The sequence below is a fragment of the Erinaceus europaeus genome, chromosome 5 (genome assembly GCF_950295315.1).
Source record: "Erinaceus europaeus chromosome 5, mEriEur2.1, whole genome shotgun sequence".
NCBI lineage: Eukaryota > Metazoa > Chordata > Mammalia > Eulipotyphla > Erinaceidae > Erinaceus > Erinaceus europaeus.
Window position 1 is genome coordinate 131,796,357 of NC_080166.1, and position 16,531 is coordinate 131,812,887.

At 47.3% G+C, this 16,531-nt stretch overlaps 1 protein-coding gene across 2 annotated transcripts in view; it reads left to right on the forward strand.

The window, feature by feature from the left end:
• The window catches only part of TPP2 (tripeptidyl peptidase 2), a 71,681-nt gene extending 56,305 nt beyond the window's left edge, over positions 1-15,376 (forward strand). For both annotated transcript variants that reach the window (XM_060191831.1, XM_060191832.1), the window contains 6 exons: positions 4,166-4,317; positions 6,531-6,627; positions 7,591-7,721; positions 10,881-11,088; positions 12,511-12,630; positions 14,443-15,376. In XM_060191831.1, coding sequence (XP_060047814.1) covers positions 4,166-4,317; positions 6,531-6,627; positions 7,591-7,721; positions 10,881-11,088; positions 12,511-12,630; positions 14,443-14,532 — 798 coding nt within the window. In that variant the 3' untranslated portion in view covers positions 14,533-15,376. The remainder of the gene's footprint in view (positions 1-4,165; positions 4,318-6,530; positions 6,628-7,590; positions 7,722-10,880; positions 11,089-12,510; positions 12,631-14,442) is intronic.
• The last annotated feature ends 1,155 nt before the right edge of the window (positions 15,377-16,531 follow it).

The window sequence follows — 16,531 nt, forward strand, 5'->3', positions numbered from 1 at the left end:
ACTTGTGAAGCTTTCCCCCTGCAGGGCCATGCGCATGGTGACATGTGCGCTCAGGTGGACCCCTCAGCAAGGTCACTTTTAATGCCCAGTGGCGGTAAGCTATAAAGTCTCCACGTTACAACAGATAAAACTTCATTAAAACAACGTAAGGGACCAGGCGGTGGCACACCTGGTTAAGCACACACATTGCAGTGCACAGGAACCCGAGTTCAAGCCCCTGGCCCCCACCTGCAGAGGGAAAGCTTCGCAAGTGGTGAAGCAGGGCTGCAGGTGTCTCTGTCTCTCTCCCTCTCTGTCTCCTCCTCCCCCTCTCAGTTTCTCTCTGTGTCTCTCTCCAATAACAAATTTTTCGAAAAATTAAAATGACATGAAATGTCTCTATGACATGAAAGCGTCAGACTTGTGTTTGAACGGCGTGCACCACTGGAGCCATCTTCCTGGAGAGGGCCCGGCCTCTGCAGAGCACAGAGTGCCCCTCACTCAGGCACCTTGACCCATGTAGAGAGCCTGTAAAATCACTCATTTAAGTACAGTCTTTAAAAGAGAACAGAACAGGAAGTCTCAGAACGTCAAAACTCACGAAGCTGCAGTTTCGCTTTATGACTCGACGGTCTTTGTGAGCTCATGGAAATAGCTTGAGAGGCACTGCTTTACAGAAAGTGGAAACAGTATCATGGAAACCTGTTTAAACAAGAAGCTAGAGCCAGGCAGTGGCGTACCTGGTTGAACGTTGCCATGCACAAGGACCTGAGTTTGAGCCTCTGCTCCCCACCTGCAGGGTGATGCTTCAGGAGGAGTGAAAGGGGTCTACAAGTGTCTCTCTCTCCCTCTCTCTTATCTCCTCCTCCCCTCTCAGTTTCTCTCTGTCCAATCAAACAAAATAGAGAAAATGGCTGCCAGGAGTGAATCATTCATTGTGCAGGTACCAAGCCCCAGCAATAATGATGGCAGTTAAAAAAAAGCAGCAGCAGCAGCAGCTACATGTCCCACAGTCAGCTGATACTTTCCCTCCTGTGGCTTATCTTGGGGTTAGGTGGGTTACTGCCCGAGGGTTGTGAGAGACGAGACTCCGGTGGACAGGAAGCTCACTGCTGCTTGGTGGTCAGTAAAGTTGTGTCTGCAGAACTCAGCTGCTGCAGTTCTCTCTCCCCACCCCTTCTGGCTTCGGTGCAGGTGCAGGTGAGGTTCTGATGTTACCCACCCTCGTTCTTGTTTTTAACTTGCAGCTATTTACCTGAACAAAAGGCCACCTGACACTGTGTGCACAGTCCTCAGTGGCTTTGCTCTGGAGGTTCGAGTGACTCGATCTGAAAATGTATATGTCACCCTTTCTTAGTTAGCCTCGTTATAATATGATGGCGTGTAGCTTATCTTTCAGAATCAGAAACAGCACTCAAGTAGATTGAAGTTGAAGATCCATATTTTGGTTTGCAGGAAAGTACAGAGATGTTGCATTTGTGTAACTGAATCATTTAAGAACTGCTCGAGTCGTGCTTGTTAAGCGGTGGCTTAATTGGCGTGTTGTCCTGCCTGATGACATAGTGGTTGCTTTGGTATATTCTCATGTTTCGAATAGTGTCACTCGAGCCAGGTACTTGCAGGTTCTTTGTGAACGGTGAGAATAGTGACTCTAAAAAGCACGCCATCTGTGTGTGCTCGACTGGTCTTTTTCCTTCCCCAGCTCCCATGCTATATAGATTTTAAGTTGAACTGTTTTCTCTCTTCTCTATGGAAGAATAACAGTGAATGTCTTGCTCTGATCACACAGTGCATTCGGTCCTGGTGGTGGGTGAGGAGGGGAGGCAAGGGAGACACACACCAGCCCAGAGTGGATGTGGCTGCCAGTGCCCTTCACCGGCCCTGTCATTCACATTTTCACTTGTTGGACAAGGAAAAAGAGCCAGGATCCTGTTGACAGCTACATGTCCGTCCAGGTCTGTCATCTGTGCTCTCCAGATGGCGCTGAAGCAGCCCCCGTCCCAGGAGTTGACTTAGCCATGAGTCAACAGCTCAGATTCTGTGGACGCTGTGACTTGACTTTACACCAGGAGGTGCCCACCTGGGAGGGTGGCTCTTGGGAAGAGAGGAGCAGGGTAGGTTCTGGAGAATCTCACCCAAGCATAGCACCCCTGACTTTTTCCCAGGCTTCCTGGCCTCAAGAGAGAGGGTGGCACCCACGGCCCTAGACTTGAATCTGCAGTTCTCGTGCAGGACGGGTTTTCTCTACTCTCAACAAGTCGTTGAAGTTATGGTTGTTATTTTATTTTATATACTCTTAGAACTACTGTAACAGCCATACCCCAAAGCTCATCAGACCTTACTGCAGGCATGCTTGTGTAGTAACTACACTGACAAAATACTTGGGGGAGGGTGTGAGCCTACAGCACTATTGTGTAAGAGGGTGAGCAACTCCCTGCAATTTAGGATAGTCTCTGTATTTTCTCTCTTCTTTAATGTGCCCGGGGTCGGCTCAGAGCCTCACAGACATGTGCTGTACTTCTGAATCTCCACCCTGGCTCTTCAATCATTTTTTTTTTTTAAGTCAATTTCTGTACTTCCCCCCCCCCCCAAGAAAAGGCCAGTCAGTAGGTGTTAGGTATCTTAATTTGTCTCTGTTTTAGAAACTTTGTTAAAGCAAATGTAAGATCTTCTTTTAGTGGTATTTGTGCTGTAAACCAGCAGATAGAATTGGAGACGTTGAGCTAATAAAGGTTGAGGACACCTTGTCCTACCAAAAATGGATCCAGTGAGTGGAATGTGATTTCATTTCCAGCTTGTCCTTCACCCCACTCGTTTTCATAAGGAGAGACTTTGTGTGCTGATAAAAGAGATGGGAATAAACGCAACTACATAATTCTCTTCTCTCTGCCAAGCTAGACTTTCCAGAAGACCCTCGGCTTATCTTGTCCCTGTTTTCCCATCATCTCTTTCTTAGCTCCTCGCCTCCCACTCTCTGAAGCTGCTGGTGCCTCTAGGCTGCTTGCGCTGGCGAGTGCCTGGCCCCTGCCTCACCCCTTCCCACCTGGCTCACTTTGCAGCCATAGTCGTTGGTCTGCCGACCCCAGCCCCACTCTGACTTGTCACGCACCAGCACATCTGCATAGCAGGGCACACTCCAGCCACATCTGGGGATGCTACTCCCGCTCCTGCCCTGCCACAAGCTCTGTTGATTCCGCCCTCACAGACCACCTCACAGACCACCTCACATCCATTCACTTTCGTCCTCTTCTGAAGCGGACTTGCAGCACCTGGATCCTAGATTTGCTCCCAACTTGTTTTCCTCCCCTTTCCCTCTCAACCTTCCTCCAGATAACACCCACGGTTAGAAGTTAAAATCAAACCGGCATTTTTAATCTGTGCAAGGCCCAGAGTCAGTAAGCCAAAAAAAAAAAAAGCAAACCTCTTTATCCATATCACCAGCTTCCGGGAAACTCCAGGTTGTCGGACTGGGTTCCAGTCCGTATCCCGACTCACTGTGGCCACAGCCCGTCTGCTCAGCTGGTGACATCTGTGCTTGTATTGCAAGCTCATCCGCCTTCTCCCTCCTCTGCTTCACGCAAGTTAGTGCACACAGAGCCTCTGGGTTCATTTGAACAGAGCAGCATAGTATCTCTGTCGGCCTTCCTCGAAGCTCCGTGTGCATTAGGGCACTCCCCTCAACTATTACAATACTCACTCTCCCCGTCCTTGCCCTTGGCTAGACTTCATTCACTTCAGCTGTCCGTATCTGCACTTACATGTTTCTTGTCTCTCTTCCCCAGCTAGATTACAGATCCCCTGAGGGCAAGAGTGACTTTGTCCTCCAGGTCTTACAGCAGTCCAGTTAAGGAGCTTAATCCTTGCTCTCCTCAGGAACAGAATGTGAGAGCCTCACATACTTCTGTCATTAGCCTGTCAAGCGAAACTAATACCAAATGCTCTATGGAGAGAAACCTGCTCTTTATTTTAAAAAGGATAATAGACGCCTCTGTACTTCCAGGTTTGGGGATTGACTGTGGGAGGAAATTGCTTTGATGGCAGATTGGAATTTGTGCCGTACTGTACTGTGGCCTGTGAGCCTGGCGGACAGTGCAGGCCATATCGTGTGATAATCGGCCATTAAAGGTGATTTTTACCTGAGTGACATTAGGCATAGTAACCTGAGAAGAACTCCCCTCGTCCCTAGGATGTGATCCCTGTCCACTACTACCTGATACCTGCACCTACAAAGACTAAGAATGGCAGCAAAGATAAAGAAAAAGATGCAGAAAAAGAGAAAGATTTAAAAGAAGAGTTCACTGAAGCGTTACGAGACCTGAAAATTCAGTGGATGACAAAGTAAGTTGTTTTTTTCCTTTTCTTTATATTTATTTATTCCCTTTTGTTGTTCCCTTGTTTTATTGTAGTTATTATTGTTGTTGTTACTGATGTCATTGTTGTTGGATAGGATAGAGAAATGGAGAGAGGAGGGGAAGACGGGGAGAGAAAGAAAGACAGACACCTGCAGATCTGCTTCACCGCCTGTGAAGCGACTCCCCTGCAGGTGGGGAGCCGGGGCCTCTAACGGAATCCTGAGGCCGGTCCTTGTGCTTTGCGCCACCTGCACATAACCCTTACGCTACCAGCCAACTCCCCAAAGTAAGTTTTTTAACGGACTTTAATCATCACTTTAGTTCTGTCTCTCCAATTGCAACAGATAGGATTATCAGCAATTTTGAACTTCTTTGTAATTCATTTTTACAGTAACTTTTTGTGATTTTTTTTTTTTTTTTGAATTACTTACTTGATTTATTGAAAGATAAAAAGTAAAGTCGCTTTTTGCCCGGGATCAGGCAGTGTTGTACCTGATTTGAGTTCACATGCCCGTCCCCATGCGCAAGGACACACATTCAGACCATTCAGTCCCCACCTGCAGGTGGCAAACCCCTCCCCTTCATCTCAATTTCTCTCTGTCTTGTTAAGTAAAAGGGAAACAATTTTTTAAGCACTTCTTGCCCACGCTCCAAAGGTTATAATTGCTCTTTCTCTGCATTTGTACATGCAGTAGGGGTGACGTGGCCCCTTTTCCCAGTCTACTAATTGTTTCTGATCACTTCCCTTGTCATTTAATAGTCGTTTAATAGGGTGTGGCCCTGCGGGTTATCTGTGTTATCTGACATGTGTATGCCTTTTCTCTGTGATGCATAATGGTTATGCAAAAAGTGTCTCCTGCCTGAGGCTCCGAAGTCACAGGTTCAATCCCCCATGCCACCATAAACCAGAGCTGACCAGTGCTCTGGTAAAATAATCATCATCATCATAATAAGTTTATTCTGAATCTTTTAACTGGATTGCTGCTTCTGCTTGTGTTACACAGTGTTTTGCTGCTGAGTTTTGGTGTGTGTCCAGACTAGTTTGCCGTGGGTCCATCCTCACAGTCATTAGAACCTACAAAAAACAGCCATCTGTCATGAGTGTGACCCTCAGGGACTGAACCAGTTCAAATCAGTCCCTGTTCAGACCTGCCTTCCCACTCTCCACCCGCAGACAGACACCCCTGGGCAGTCTCTAGCTGACAGCAAGAAGTTATAAACAGATGAAAAGACCATGGAAAGTCCTTCAAAAGCTGCAGAGATTGCCTTGTGACATGATGAGCCCCGTGAGCCCCCTCCCCAGAAAGCTTTCCCCTCTGGGGAGTAGATTCCTGTGATGAAAGAAAAAGTAAAACTAGCAATTCTTTTTTAAAATAACCACTTCAGAAACCCTATGGAAATGACCCAAAGGGGGTGTAGCTAAGGGAGGAACGTTGATTCAGAAGTATTTTCCAAACCTCTGCAAGAACAGACAACCTGTGGAATTTGAGCCCAGACCACTGCGGCCCTCACCCCCCCCCCACCCCCCCAGCTACGTGTTCCAGTGAAAAGTCTACCACACGGAGACCCGTCGCCCCTGCCCGTCTCAGGGGATGAGTTCTGGGGGCAGCTGAGGACAAGCGAGGAAGACCTCTGTCTCCATTTCCACTGTCCCGTCTGGAACCTGGGAATATCTCTTCATTCAAGACTGTGGGATTCTTAGCTTGAAATTGAGATGGTTTTATTCTTTGCTTGTTTTCTAGGTTAAGCATATGTATACAAATTCCAGCAGTGATAAGTTTGGTAGCGATTGTGCTTATGTTTCAGATGGATGCCTTATATCATTGAGTGGAACAGCTGAACAGCATTAAAAATAGGAAAGACTGGGAGTCAGGCGGTAGCGCGGTGGGTTAAGCGCATGTGGCACAAAGAGCAAGGACCGGCGTAAGGATCCCGGTTCAAGTCCCAGCTCCCCACCTGCAGGGGAGTCGCTTCACAGGCGGTGAAGCAGGTCTGCAGGTGTCTGTCTTTCTCTCCCCCCTCTGTCTTCCCCTCCTCTCTCCATTTCTCTCTGTCCTATCCAACAACGACAACATCAATAACAACTACCAACAATAAACAACAAGGGCAACAAAAGGGAATAAATTTTTTAAAAAATAGGAAAGATTGCTTTCAGTAGGAATGAAATAATGGTTATTTCTGTCTGTCTTGTGTGCATAGGCTGGATTCTAGTGACATTTACAATGAGCTGAAAGAAACGTATCCTAACTACCTTCCTCTGTACGTGGCACGACTCCATCAGCTGGACGCTGAGAAGGTTGGGCGTTTATTTTTCATATGAGCATCTTCCTTTGCCTGCAACTGGTAGATAGACGAGGCTTGTATTTTGGATGAAGGTGCACGCCAGAGTTTTGTGTTCTGTTCTTCCCTCACAGCTGGTGTTCTGTGAAGCTGTTTTTATTAAGCCAATGCCAGGACCTGGCCAGCATTGTGAGTTTGACTTGTCCAGTCAGTGTGAGTAGCAGACAAGAAGCCAAAGGCAGTGGTCCTGGTCTGTCGCAAATCTAAGCCCCTTCAGCCAGAGAACTCACTTAACTGCCCATTGTCCCAGCTCTCCTGGGCAGCCGTGTCAGTAAGCAAGTTGCTGGTTACTGTCAGTTAAAAAACCACTGAGGGCTGAGAGTGAGCAGGAAGGTACTGAAAGGGGGACCTCTGAGACCTGAGCAAACCCCAGAAAACACCACAGCAGTCACAGTTGGGTTCCATATGCTAGTCTTGTTCACTCTCGCCTTCATGGAAGACTGTCTCACCAGCCAGCGCTTTCTGTTTTACTGCTTGGACTTTGCATCTTTCTTTTTCTTTTTCTTTCTTCCTTTTTTTTAAATTTATTTTTTCCTTTATTAGGGGATGAATGTTTTACATTTGACAATCAATATAATAGTCTGTACATGCATAACATTTCTCAGTTTTCCACATAGCAATACAGCCCCCACTAGGTCCTCTGCCATCCTGTTCCGGGACCTGTACTCAGCCCCACCCCCACCCCAGTGCTTTTTCTTTGTGTGTCGCCAGTGCGCCCCACTGTGGGGATGGTAAGCAGGGTGTCAGCTGGCAGGCAGAGAGGCTCAGGTCAGGAGAGAGCAGAGTGGCTCCTGGGCTGGCCGCCGACAGCACGGTCCTCCCGCTGACCCTGCGCCTCTGGTGGCCGGGACCCAGGACACAGTGCTGCTGTGTGCTCCCTCACTGGTGTGCCCACTCACTTCGCCCTCTTCTCCCCCAGGAACGAATGAAAAGGCTGAATGAAATCGTCGACGCTGCCAACGCTGTGATTTCTCACATAGACCAGACGGCCCTCGCGGTCTTTATAGCCATGAAGACTGACCCCAGGCCCGATGCCGCCACGATAAAAAAGTACCTAGCCAGTAAATACTCTTTCTTGCATCTCATTTCTTAGGGTGTTTTTTGGTTTTGGTTTTGGTTTCTTTGTCTTTAATGTAGGGATTAACATTCCTGAGAATATTCTTTTCTAATATTTGTTATAATGGAGATTAACAATATTCTGACACGTCCGTCCCTTCTTAGGTAGAAGACTCAGCTTTCTTCAGGCCTTTAAGATTTTTAAGGTTAAAGTTTAAAAACAAACAAAAGACGTTCCCTCTCTCTTTCTCTCTTTCTTCCCTCTCCCTGTCCCTCCTCCTCCCGCCTTCCTTGCCCGTGGCTCCTGTGGTAGTCAGATTTGAGTAGCTGTGATCAAATGGTTCAGCCGCAGAGAGAGTTTAATGACCTGGCCAAACAGAGAAGACAGATGCACGGTGCACTATAAGGTTAAATTCTAAGCTAGTTCTTAATCGAAAATGAACTGAGTTCTTTTGGCCCTCGTTCCCACCATCATTGCCCTCCAGAGAGCCCCTCCAGGCAGCCCAGGCTTCTGCTCAGCCTATAGCCTCTGCAGGCCTGTCCACACTGCGCCGGGCACTTAGTCAGTGTTCACCTTGTTACAGGAGGACTCTGACCCCATCAAACGTAGGGGCCACAGAGGCTCTTGTGTCCCCTCTGCGCCCTCTCAGCAGCTGCTGGTGCTGAGTTCATGGAAACAGTGATCTCATCAAAGCCCAGTGTCTGTAGGACAGCACACATGAGGCGTTCTGAACTCTCAGTGGACATTAAGATCCATTTGTCCGTCCTGATGTCGTGACAAATCGTTTCTGAATGTCACTCTTCCTGAAGGAACCTTAAGATCAGCAGGTCTTCAGTCTTACCAGTTTCTGTGTGTCCCCGTGTCTGTCGTCCCGTCCCCTCCCCCCCCCCCCAACACTGTCTTATCTCACACACAGCCTTCAGGGGATCTCACAGCAAAATTAGACTCAGATTCTGGCTTTAAGGTCACGTTACAGAGACTTTTGGGTATAGGGGGAGCAAACTAGAAAGATATATACATATATAATGTTCCTTAAAATGAAGCTAGTTTTAAGTCTTGAGCAACACTGGGTCATTTTGTGTAGCCTTGAAACGAAGCTGTTTTCTCCAGGCCAGACTGAAATGGGCCCAGCTGGGCTGCACTGAGCAGAGGCCCTGTTCTCCGTGAGCTGCTCTGTTGTGCAGGCTCCCCTCCTAGGTCTGCTCTCGGGACAGGTAGCAGCAGACAGAAGGATTGTTTTCTTGTTTCTGTGAAAATGGCCATCCCTTCAATCACCTGTGTCAAAAACTGGTCACCATCTTGTGATTTTTTAAAAGGTGATACTTTTGATTGGTGAACTTAAGACCATTTGAGTAAAATTTAAACTACAGTTCTCTTACTTGGGCCCTTCAGATAATAGGACTCGAGTTGCTTCCTGAAAGGCACCTGTCACCTCCTTGAGCTGACAGATGGGATCCAAAGAGCCACTGGACAGAGTCGCTTTGTACAAAGCTTCACTGAGGTAGCAGAAAACGAGCAAGGCCTTCGACTCTGCAGAGAGCTGTGTGGTTAAGAGACAGAATGATTGTGTTCAATCCCTAGGAGCTCAGTAGGGAGGAGAACCAACGCCCGGAAAGCTTTGTGGATTAATAAGGTTTAATTGGAGAAGGTCAGGTCTGAATTAAAGGGCAGTAAGAAGGAATATTCCAGATCCCCTCTCTAGTCATTGGAAAAGTTGTTGGGTTGTTTTGAGTTTCTTTTTGCTTTGTTCATCCCCTTTGCTAATTAACCCCTGTTGACTTTAATCATCCCAGCTAAGTTCATAGGCTGCCCGTTTTGCTCTCGGCCAATCAGAACCACTTTTTTTGGGAGGGGGGTTGAGGGGGTGATTGTTTTACAGTAGAGTCTTTGGCACAAAGGCACATCCTGTCCCTCCCCCTCCTTCCCCAGAGTCCTTTGCTCTGGTGCAATACGCCACACCCAGTCCCAGTTTCCCTTGTAGGTCCTCCTTTACTGACCTTTATTCTTCAGTTCCACCGAGGAGTGCAGTCACTCTGGTGTTGGCCCTTCTCTTTCTGGCCTGTCTCACTCAACATGGTGCCTTCAGTTCTGACCACAGAGTCACAAAGGAGACGACCATCTATTTCCATCTTCTGTGGAATCGCTCTGACCACGGGCACTAGGCTGTGTGTGTGTGTGTGTGTGTGTGTGTGTGTGTGTGTGTGTGTGTGTGTGTGCGCGCGCGCGCGCGCCCCGCCCTGGCTTTTCTCTCCACAGTTCTAATCCTTCTTGTCTTCACTTACTTACCTGCATGAGTTGGACAGATGCCCAGATGAACAAGCATTCTGGAATCTCTGGTTACCCCTGGAGTGTAGCTGCTTGTCAGAGGTCACTTAGTAAGGTATTGAGTGCGGTTTCTTTGCCAGGTGTTGTCCCAACCCCTTGAGACAGTTGGGGGAAAAAAAAAAAAAAAAAAAAAAAGATCCCTGCCCAGAGCAGGACAGTTTATACAGTGATAAAAACACAGTTTCAGAAGCCAGGCCGCAAAGCTTAGACTCCTGCACTCCCCACTCCCTGCCACCAGGACCAGGACGGATGGCTTGCTCTGTCCCTTCAGCCGCCGCCTCTGCACAGTGAGGCAGCCCAGTGATACCTTACATCAGAATTGTTTTGACTATAAAGGGATTAGCATGTTACAGCGCTCGGGAGTTGCATATTCAGAATAAGCAGCAGGCTTGTTTGCTCAGGAAAGTTACTGCACAGCAAAGCTCATGACTGGAAGAACTTGTGTGTCTGTACATATACACACACGGACACGTACGCAGCACTGGATATTTAGAAGAAACCTAGACACTTAAAGGACAGCATCCCACTCTGAGAATGTTCTAGCCTACACGATTTAGAATCAGCTGTCATTCCACTCTTGTTACTTCCGACACTGTGTCTCAACCAAGCACAGCTCACCCAGCTGTGTGTGACGCAGATGCTTGGTTGATGTCTCTTTAAGAATGAGCCATTTTCCCAGGCACGCAGCACACACGGTCTGCCAGGCATATACTTTATCTCTGCACTCTGAGTCTTAAGCAAAAGAACGCGCGCGTGCCATTTCAGATCAGGCTGTCTGTTTAGAGAGCTGCTACTGACTTGGGAACTGTTTCTGGCTTGACGTGCAGTGACATGGACAAGCAGAAGTCCACCCTGGTAGACGCCCTGTGCAGGAAAGGCTGTGCCCTAGCCGACCACCTCCTTCACGCCCCAGAACAGGATGGGGCCGTGTCCTGCGATGCAGAAGGCAGAGAGGAGGAGAGTGAGAGTACCCTGGATTCGCTGGCAGAGACCTTCTGGGAGACCACGAAGTGGACTGACCTCTTTGACAGTAAGGTAAGCTAGCGGCCTCTGGGATTCGCCCTCACGTCTCCTTGCTTGGCCTGATTTGATTGGGCAGAGGGGAAGGGAGGGGGTGGGGGATGTAAGGCTGAGGCTGCCCTGCTTAGGGTGGCTCTGTGGATGACAGTCTGTGTAACAAGACCTCCTTTGACCTCTTGTTAAAAAACGAAAGATGGGAGCTTGGGCGGTAGTTCAGCGGGTTAAGCGCATGTGGTGCGAAGCACAAGGACCCGAGCAAAGATCCTGGTTCGAGCCCCTGGCTCCCCACCTGCAGGGGAGTCGCTTCACAGGCGGTGAAGCAGGTCTGCAGGTGTCTATTTTTCTCTCCCCTTCTGTCTTCCCCTCCTCTCTCCATTTCTCTCTGTCCTATCCAACAAGGACGACATCAGTGACAACAATAATAAAACAATAATAATGATAAACAAGGGCAACAAAAGGGGGGGGGGAAGCCTCCAGGAACAGAAAACCATCTTACATTTTATCTGTCTGCCAATTGGCTGTTTAGTTTCCAAAACAGTCTGAGAAGGTGCCTGATGGTCGTTGGCTAAACTAGGAAGGTTTAAAGCTGAAACTAAAAATACCAGAAGTTGCATTTCTCCCCCACCACCCTTTATTTTTTTAACATTCATTCTCTTGCAATTTTAATAACTTGTAGTGATTGCTTAGTTTGACACCTTTTTTTATAACATGACTTTTAAAAAAAAAAATTTAATACTTATTTTCCCTTTTGTTGCCCTTGTTTTATTGTTGTAGTTATTGTTGTTATTGATGTCCTTGTAGTTGGATAGGACAGAGAGAAATGGAGAGAGGAAGGGAAGACAGAGAGGAGGAGAGAAAGACAGTTACCTGCAGACCTGCTTCACCGCTTGTGAAGCAGCTCCCCTGTAGGTGGGGAGCCGGGGCCTCGAACCAGGATCCTTATGCCGGTCCTCGCGCCTTGCACCAACTGCGCTTAACCCGCTGCGCTACCGCCCGACTCTCTTTGACACCTTTTTAAAAAAAATTTGTTTATATGTTATTGGATAGAGACAGAGAAATTGAGAGGGGAGGGGGAGATAGAGAGATAGCTGCAGACCTGCTTCACTCATGAAGCTTTCCCCCTGCAGGTGGGCACCAGGGGCTTGAACCTGGGTCCTCGTGCACTGTAATATATGCACTTAACCAGGTACACCACCACCTGGCCCCCTGGCGTCTGTTATTGTAGTCCTCTTCACCTTAGCTCTGCTTACCTTTACATGGAAAGCCCTTTGGTGTAGAAAACCACTAATTGCTAATGATTTTGTCATGACATTTCTTCCCCGAGATGATCTGTTCTAGGGAGCACTCAACTCTCCAAAATGTCAGTGTCCCTGTGAAAGGTTTTTCTGGTTTATTTGATCTGACATCATTCTAAAAGCTGTATGTTTGAAATTTTAGGTTTTGACATTTGCATACAAGCATGCATTAGTGAATAAAATGTATGGGAGAGGCCTTAAATTTGCAACTAAGCTTGTGGAGGAAAAGCCAACAAAAGAAAACTGGAAAAACTGTATTCAGGTAAGTGAGACTCCCACCGATGCTCCCACTGATACTCCCGCCGACAAGACACCGAGCACCTTGCGGCGATCGTGAAGTCGTGTCTGGGCTCAGCTTTCCCGTGACTGGCTATCATCCTGCTAACATGATACGAGCTATAAACTAAGGGCCCAGCAAACAGCCAGCCAGTGTATTTTGAGTTTTACAACTTTTGCTTTTTTTTTTTTCTTTCAGAAAACCAGGATTTTAGCTCAAATACAGAACACATTTTGATGATCTTTTAATGAGAAAGGCATCCAGAGAAAGAGAGGCCAGAACTTCAGGCTTGCACATCTTTTGCACAACCTGATGCTGTCTCCCCAGCCCTCACCTCAAGTTTTTTTTTTCAACATAGGCAGAATGTGTAGTGAACTTAGCTTAGCTAGAAGACAGAAGAGAAGGTCTGGGAGATAGTAGCACAGTGATCAACGGCCAGACTCTCAGACACAAGGTCCTCCCAAGTTTCATCCCCAGCTTTGCATGTTCCAGAGTAATACTTTGGTTCTCTCTCCCCTTCTCCTATCTCTCCATTAATAAATAAAAATCTAGAAGAAGAAAAAAAAAAAAAGCTGGGATGGAGGGTATATAGCATAATGGTTATACAAACAGACTCTCATGCCTGAGGCCCCAAAGTCCCAGGTTCAGTCCCCCGCACCACCATAAGCCAGAGCTGAACAGTGTGCTCTGGTTAAAAAAAAAAAAAAAACAAGAGTTTTCCTTTGTGAAGGAGACAGAGAAAGTGTGAGCTCAGATTGACTGGCAAGTATAAATACTGAGGTCAGCAGGAATGACGCTGGCCTCCTCTTCCCCGAGCATAGTTGGCTGAAGCCTAGTGGATGTGTGGAAGTTTGGGGTCCATGTTTATGGGATTCTTAGGAAGGAAAGCTAGCTGGTCGGTCCTGAGGAAATTGTTGACAGGGTGAAAGTGTAGTAAAGCTACTTTGAGGCCTTTTCTGGGTCTCTTCATCAGTCCAGTTTGTAAGCATTTTAGTTTCAGTTCCTCCAGATCTTTTGACTAGATGACTAGAGAGCTTCCTGGAAGCAGGCGGTGTGATTCTCGTCCTGTGGCCTGCCGACTGTGAGCCCCAGGCGTTCCCAGCCAGGAAGTTTCGTAGCTCAGTCTCCCCACCCCTTGGCTCCCCTGCTGCAGCCAGGGAGACTCCTGGTGCTCCACCAGAGGATGTAGACGGAGCCCACACCCCTCCCTGGGCCCTGGGCTCTGTCATTATGCCCCCACCCTTTCCCTCTGGACCACCCAGCTATTCCAGCTGCAGGAACGCTCTTCCCCAGATGTCCACAGCGGCCTTGAGGCTTCCTCCTTAGTGTCTGCTCTCCAGAGACCCCTTCCATCTTAGGCTGTGTTTTACCTTAGTCTGTACCTAGGATGCATTCGTCTTTCCACTGGTTTGCTCACTGACTAGTTGGCTTTGTGAAATAGAACACAGGTTTCATGGCAGTGAGAAGTCAGTTTGTGTACGACAGTTTTCCTGATGCCTGAAACTGACAGGTGACACTCTGGAGAAAATGAATAATACAAACAAGTGAAAGGAATCTGGAAGGAAGAAGGGAAGACAGACAGACTAGTGGGAGGGAGGGAGACGGGTGGCTGCTGGTGGGGGAGCCTGCGAAGTAGGAAGGAGGGAGGGTTGGCAGGTGAGTGAGTGCGTGTGAGCTGGAGGAAAGACAGGTCTGCACGCTGCTGCTCTCCATTAGACTTTCACTGCAGGGCTCACTTAGTGTTGGGCTGGGAAACGTGTGCTTTAATGCCAGGTCGCTCGCTGTGTTTCGTTTCAGCTGATGAAGCTACTTGGATGGACCCACTGTGCGTCATTCACTGAAAACTGGCTCCCCATCATGTACCCTCCTGATTATTGTGTGTTCTAAACTGGGAACCAAGGCCTGACATCTAAAAAGAAAGGAAGTTTTATAGTGAATGGATCTAAAAACCAGTTTGTGGCATTTTTTAGTCTAATGCATGTTTTCATCCAGTATCAAATACAGACTATTAAAAATGATGTGTATCTATCCGAGAACTCGCTGGCGTGTGGCTTCATACATGTAAACCGAGACCTCACGGTGTTAACACCTCACGTCGCTGGCTGCGGGCCGTGTCCCCACTGCCAGCACCAGGGACTTGCAGAACGGTAACTTTTAACTGCAAACCTGTCAAACTTTATTTTGTAAATGAACAGGGTTTTAACAGGCTCAACTTAATTTTCTTTTCAATTGTATGAAGGCCTTAAAAAGCTACTCTTAAGCGTAGCTACAATTATTTATTGGAATAAAAAAGTAACAATTTCATTTCCAGATACTTTTTTTTTTGTTTTTGCAAACGTTTACATTCAATTAAGGGAAAAAAAAAAAAAAATATATATATATATATATATATACATATATAACAGGCACACACAGATGTGTGGCAACTGCTGAAGCATAACTGCTTCAACAGAGCTTCATGTCTCGGACTTCCTTCCGGCCATTCCCAGCATCCTCTTGGTGTGCGTGCGAGGCAGTAAAGTGAGCTGAGAATAAAGGTGCGTGACAACTAGACCTCGATCAGGTGTTGTAAAAATAAGATACACAAATGGGATGTTTATGAAAATCGGAATAATGTAAACACGTGAATAAATCTGCAAGAACCAAGATCACAGTACAGCGTATGCACTCTGATACCTGATTTTTTTTATATATATATAAATAATAAAAGTAAATATTAAAGCTTCTTAAAGTTGGTCTTAATTTTTCATAAATAAAGTTTAGGTCTATTAGAACAGAAGTGATATACGGAGTCCGTAGACAACAAAATGTGAGGTTATTCATTTCCATTGTGGTTTTCGACTTCTGGCTATTATACTTGTTTCTCTAATTCATTCTCCTTAAGGTAAAAAGACACAGACAGACAACACTAAAAATCCTCTCCTAGGCTTGGTGCACCTGGTTGAGCACACGTTATAACATACAGGGACCCAGGTTCAAGTCCCAGAACCCGCCTGCAGGAAGAAAGCTTCACAGGTGGTGGGTGAGGCAGTGCTGCAGGCCTCTCTCCCTCTCTGCCCCCCCCACCCCACCCCACCCCCGTCTCCCCTGTTCCTCTCTCAGTTTCTCTGTCTCTACCTGATAAATAGATACTTCTTTGTAATCCTCGACTTACAGATACGTGCTTATAAATGGTTTTTCGCTCTTGTTCCTTAGAATTTACTGCTGTAGACATGAGCTACCGGCAGTCTTGTCTGGTTATTCAGACTGTTTCTTGGGTAACAGTTTCTTTTCCCCCAATAAATACCACCAGTTTTTATGGAGGAAAAAATAAATAAAAGAGGTTGTGTGTCCAAGCCTCTGTGCATGGTTTTTTTTTTTTTTAATAAAGATTTTATTTATTAATGAGAAAGAAAGAAGGAGAGAGAGAAGGAACCAGATATCACTCTGGTACATGTGCTGCCAGGAACTGAACTCAGGAACCTCACACTTGAGAGTCCGATGCCCTATCCACTGTGCCACCTCCCGGACCACTCTGCATGGTTTCTAAGCCATCATGGTTTATAAATCCGCCAGTGAGCAAGCCGCTTGCACAGGCGCTCACGGGCCTCCATAATGTAAGGTCAGACCACTGAGGAAACAGAAGTGTAGGAGGCCTCAAGGTCACACAACTGACTCCCCAGCTGTGACGGGATGTGTTGCCCTCACTAGAGCAGCAGGGGTAGGAACGGCCCTGCTTTCCAGAGGGAGCCTGGGTCAGCCTACTCTTCCTGCCATTCCAGGAAGACGGGTCCTGAAATGAGAGCAGCCTAGAGTGACCCCAGCTGTAACCATGGCCTGCGAGCTCAGACTGACAGGGCCTCAGAGGTCACACAGGCTCCTGTGCTAAATATGAACAGCTACCGGC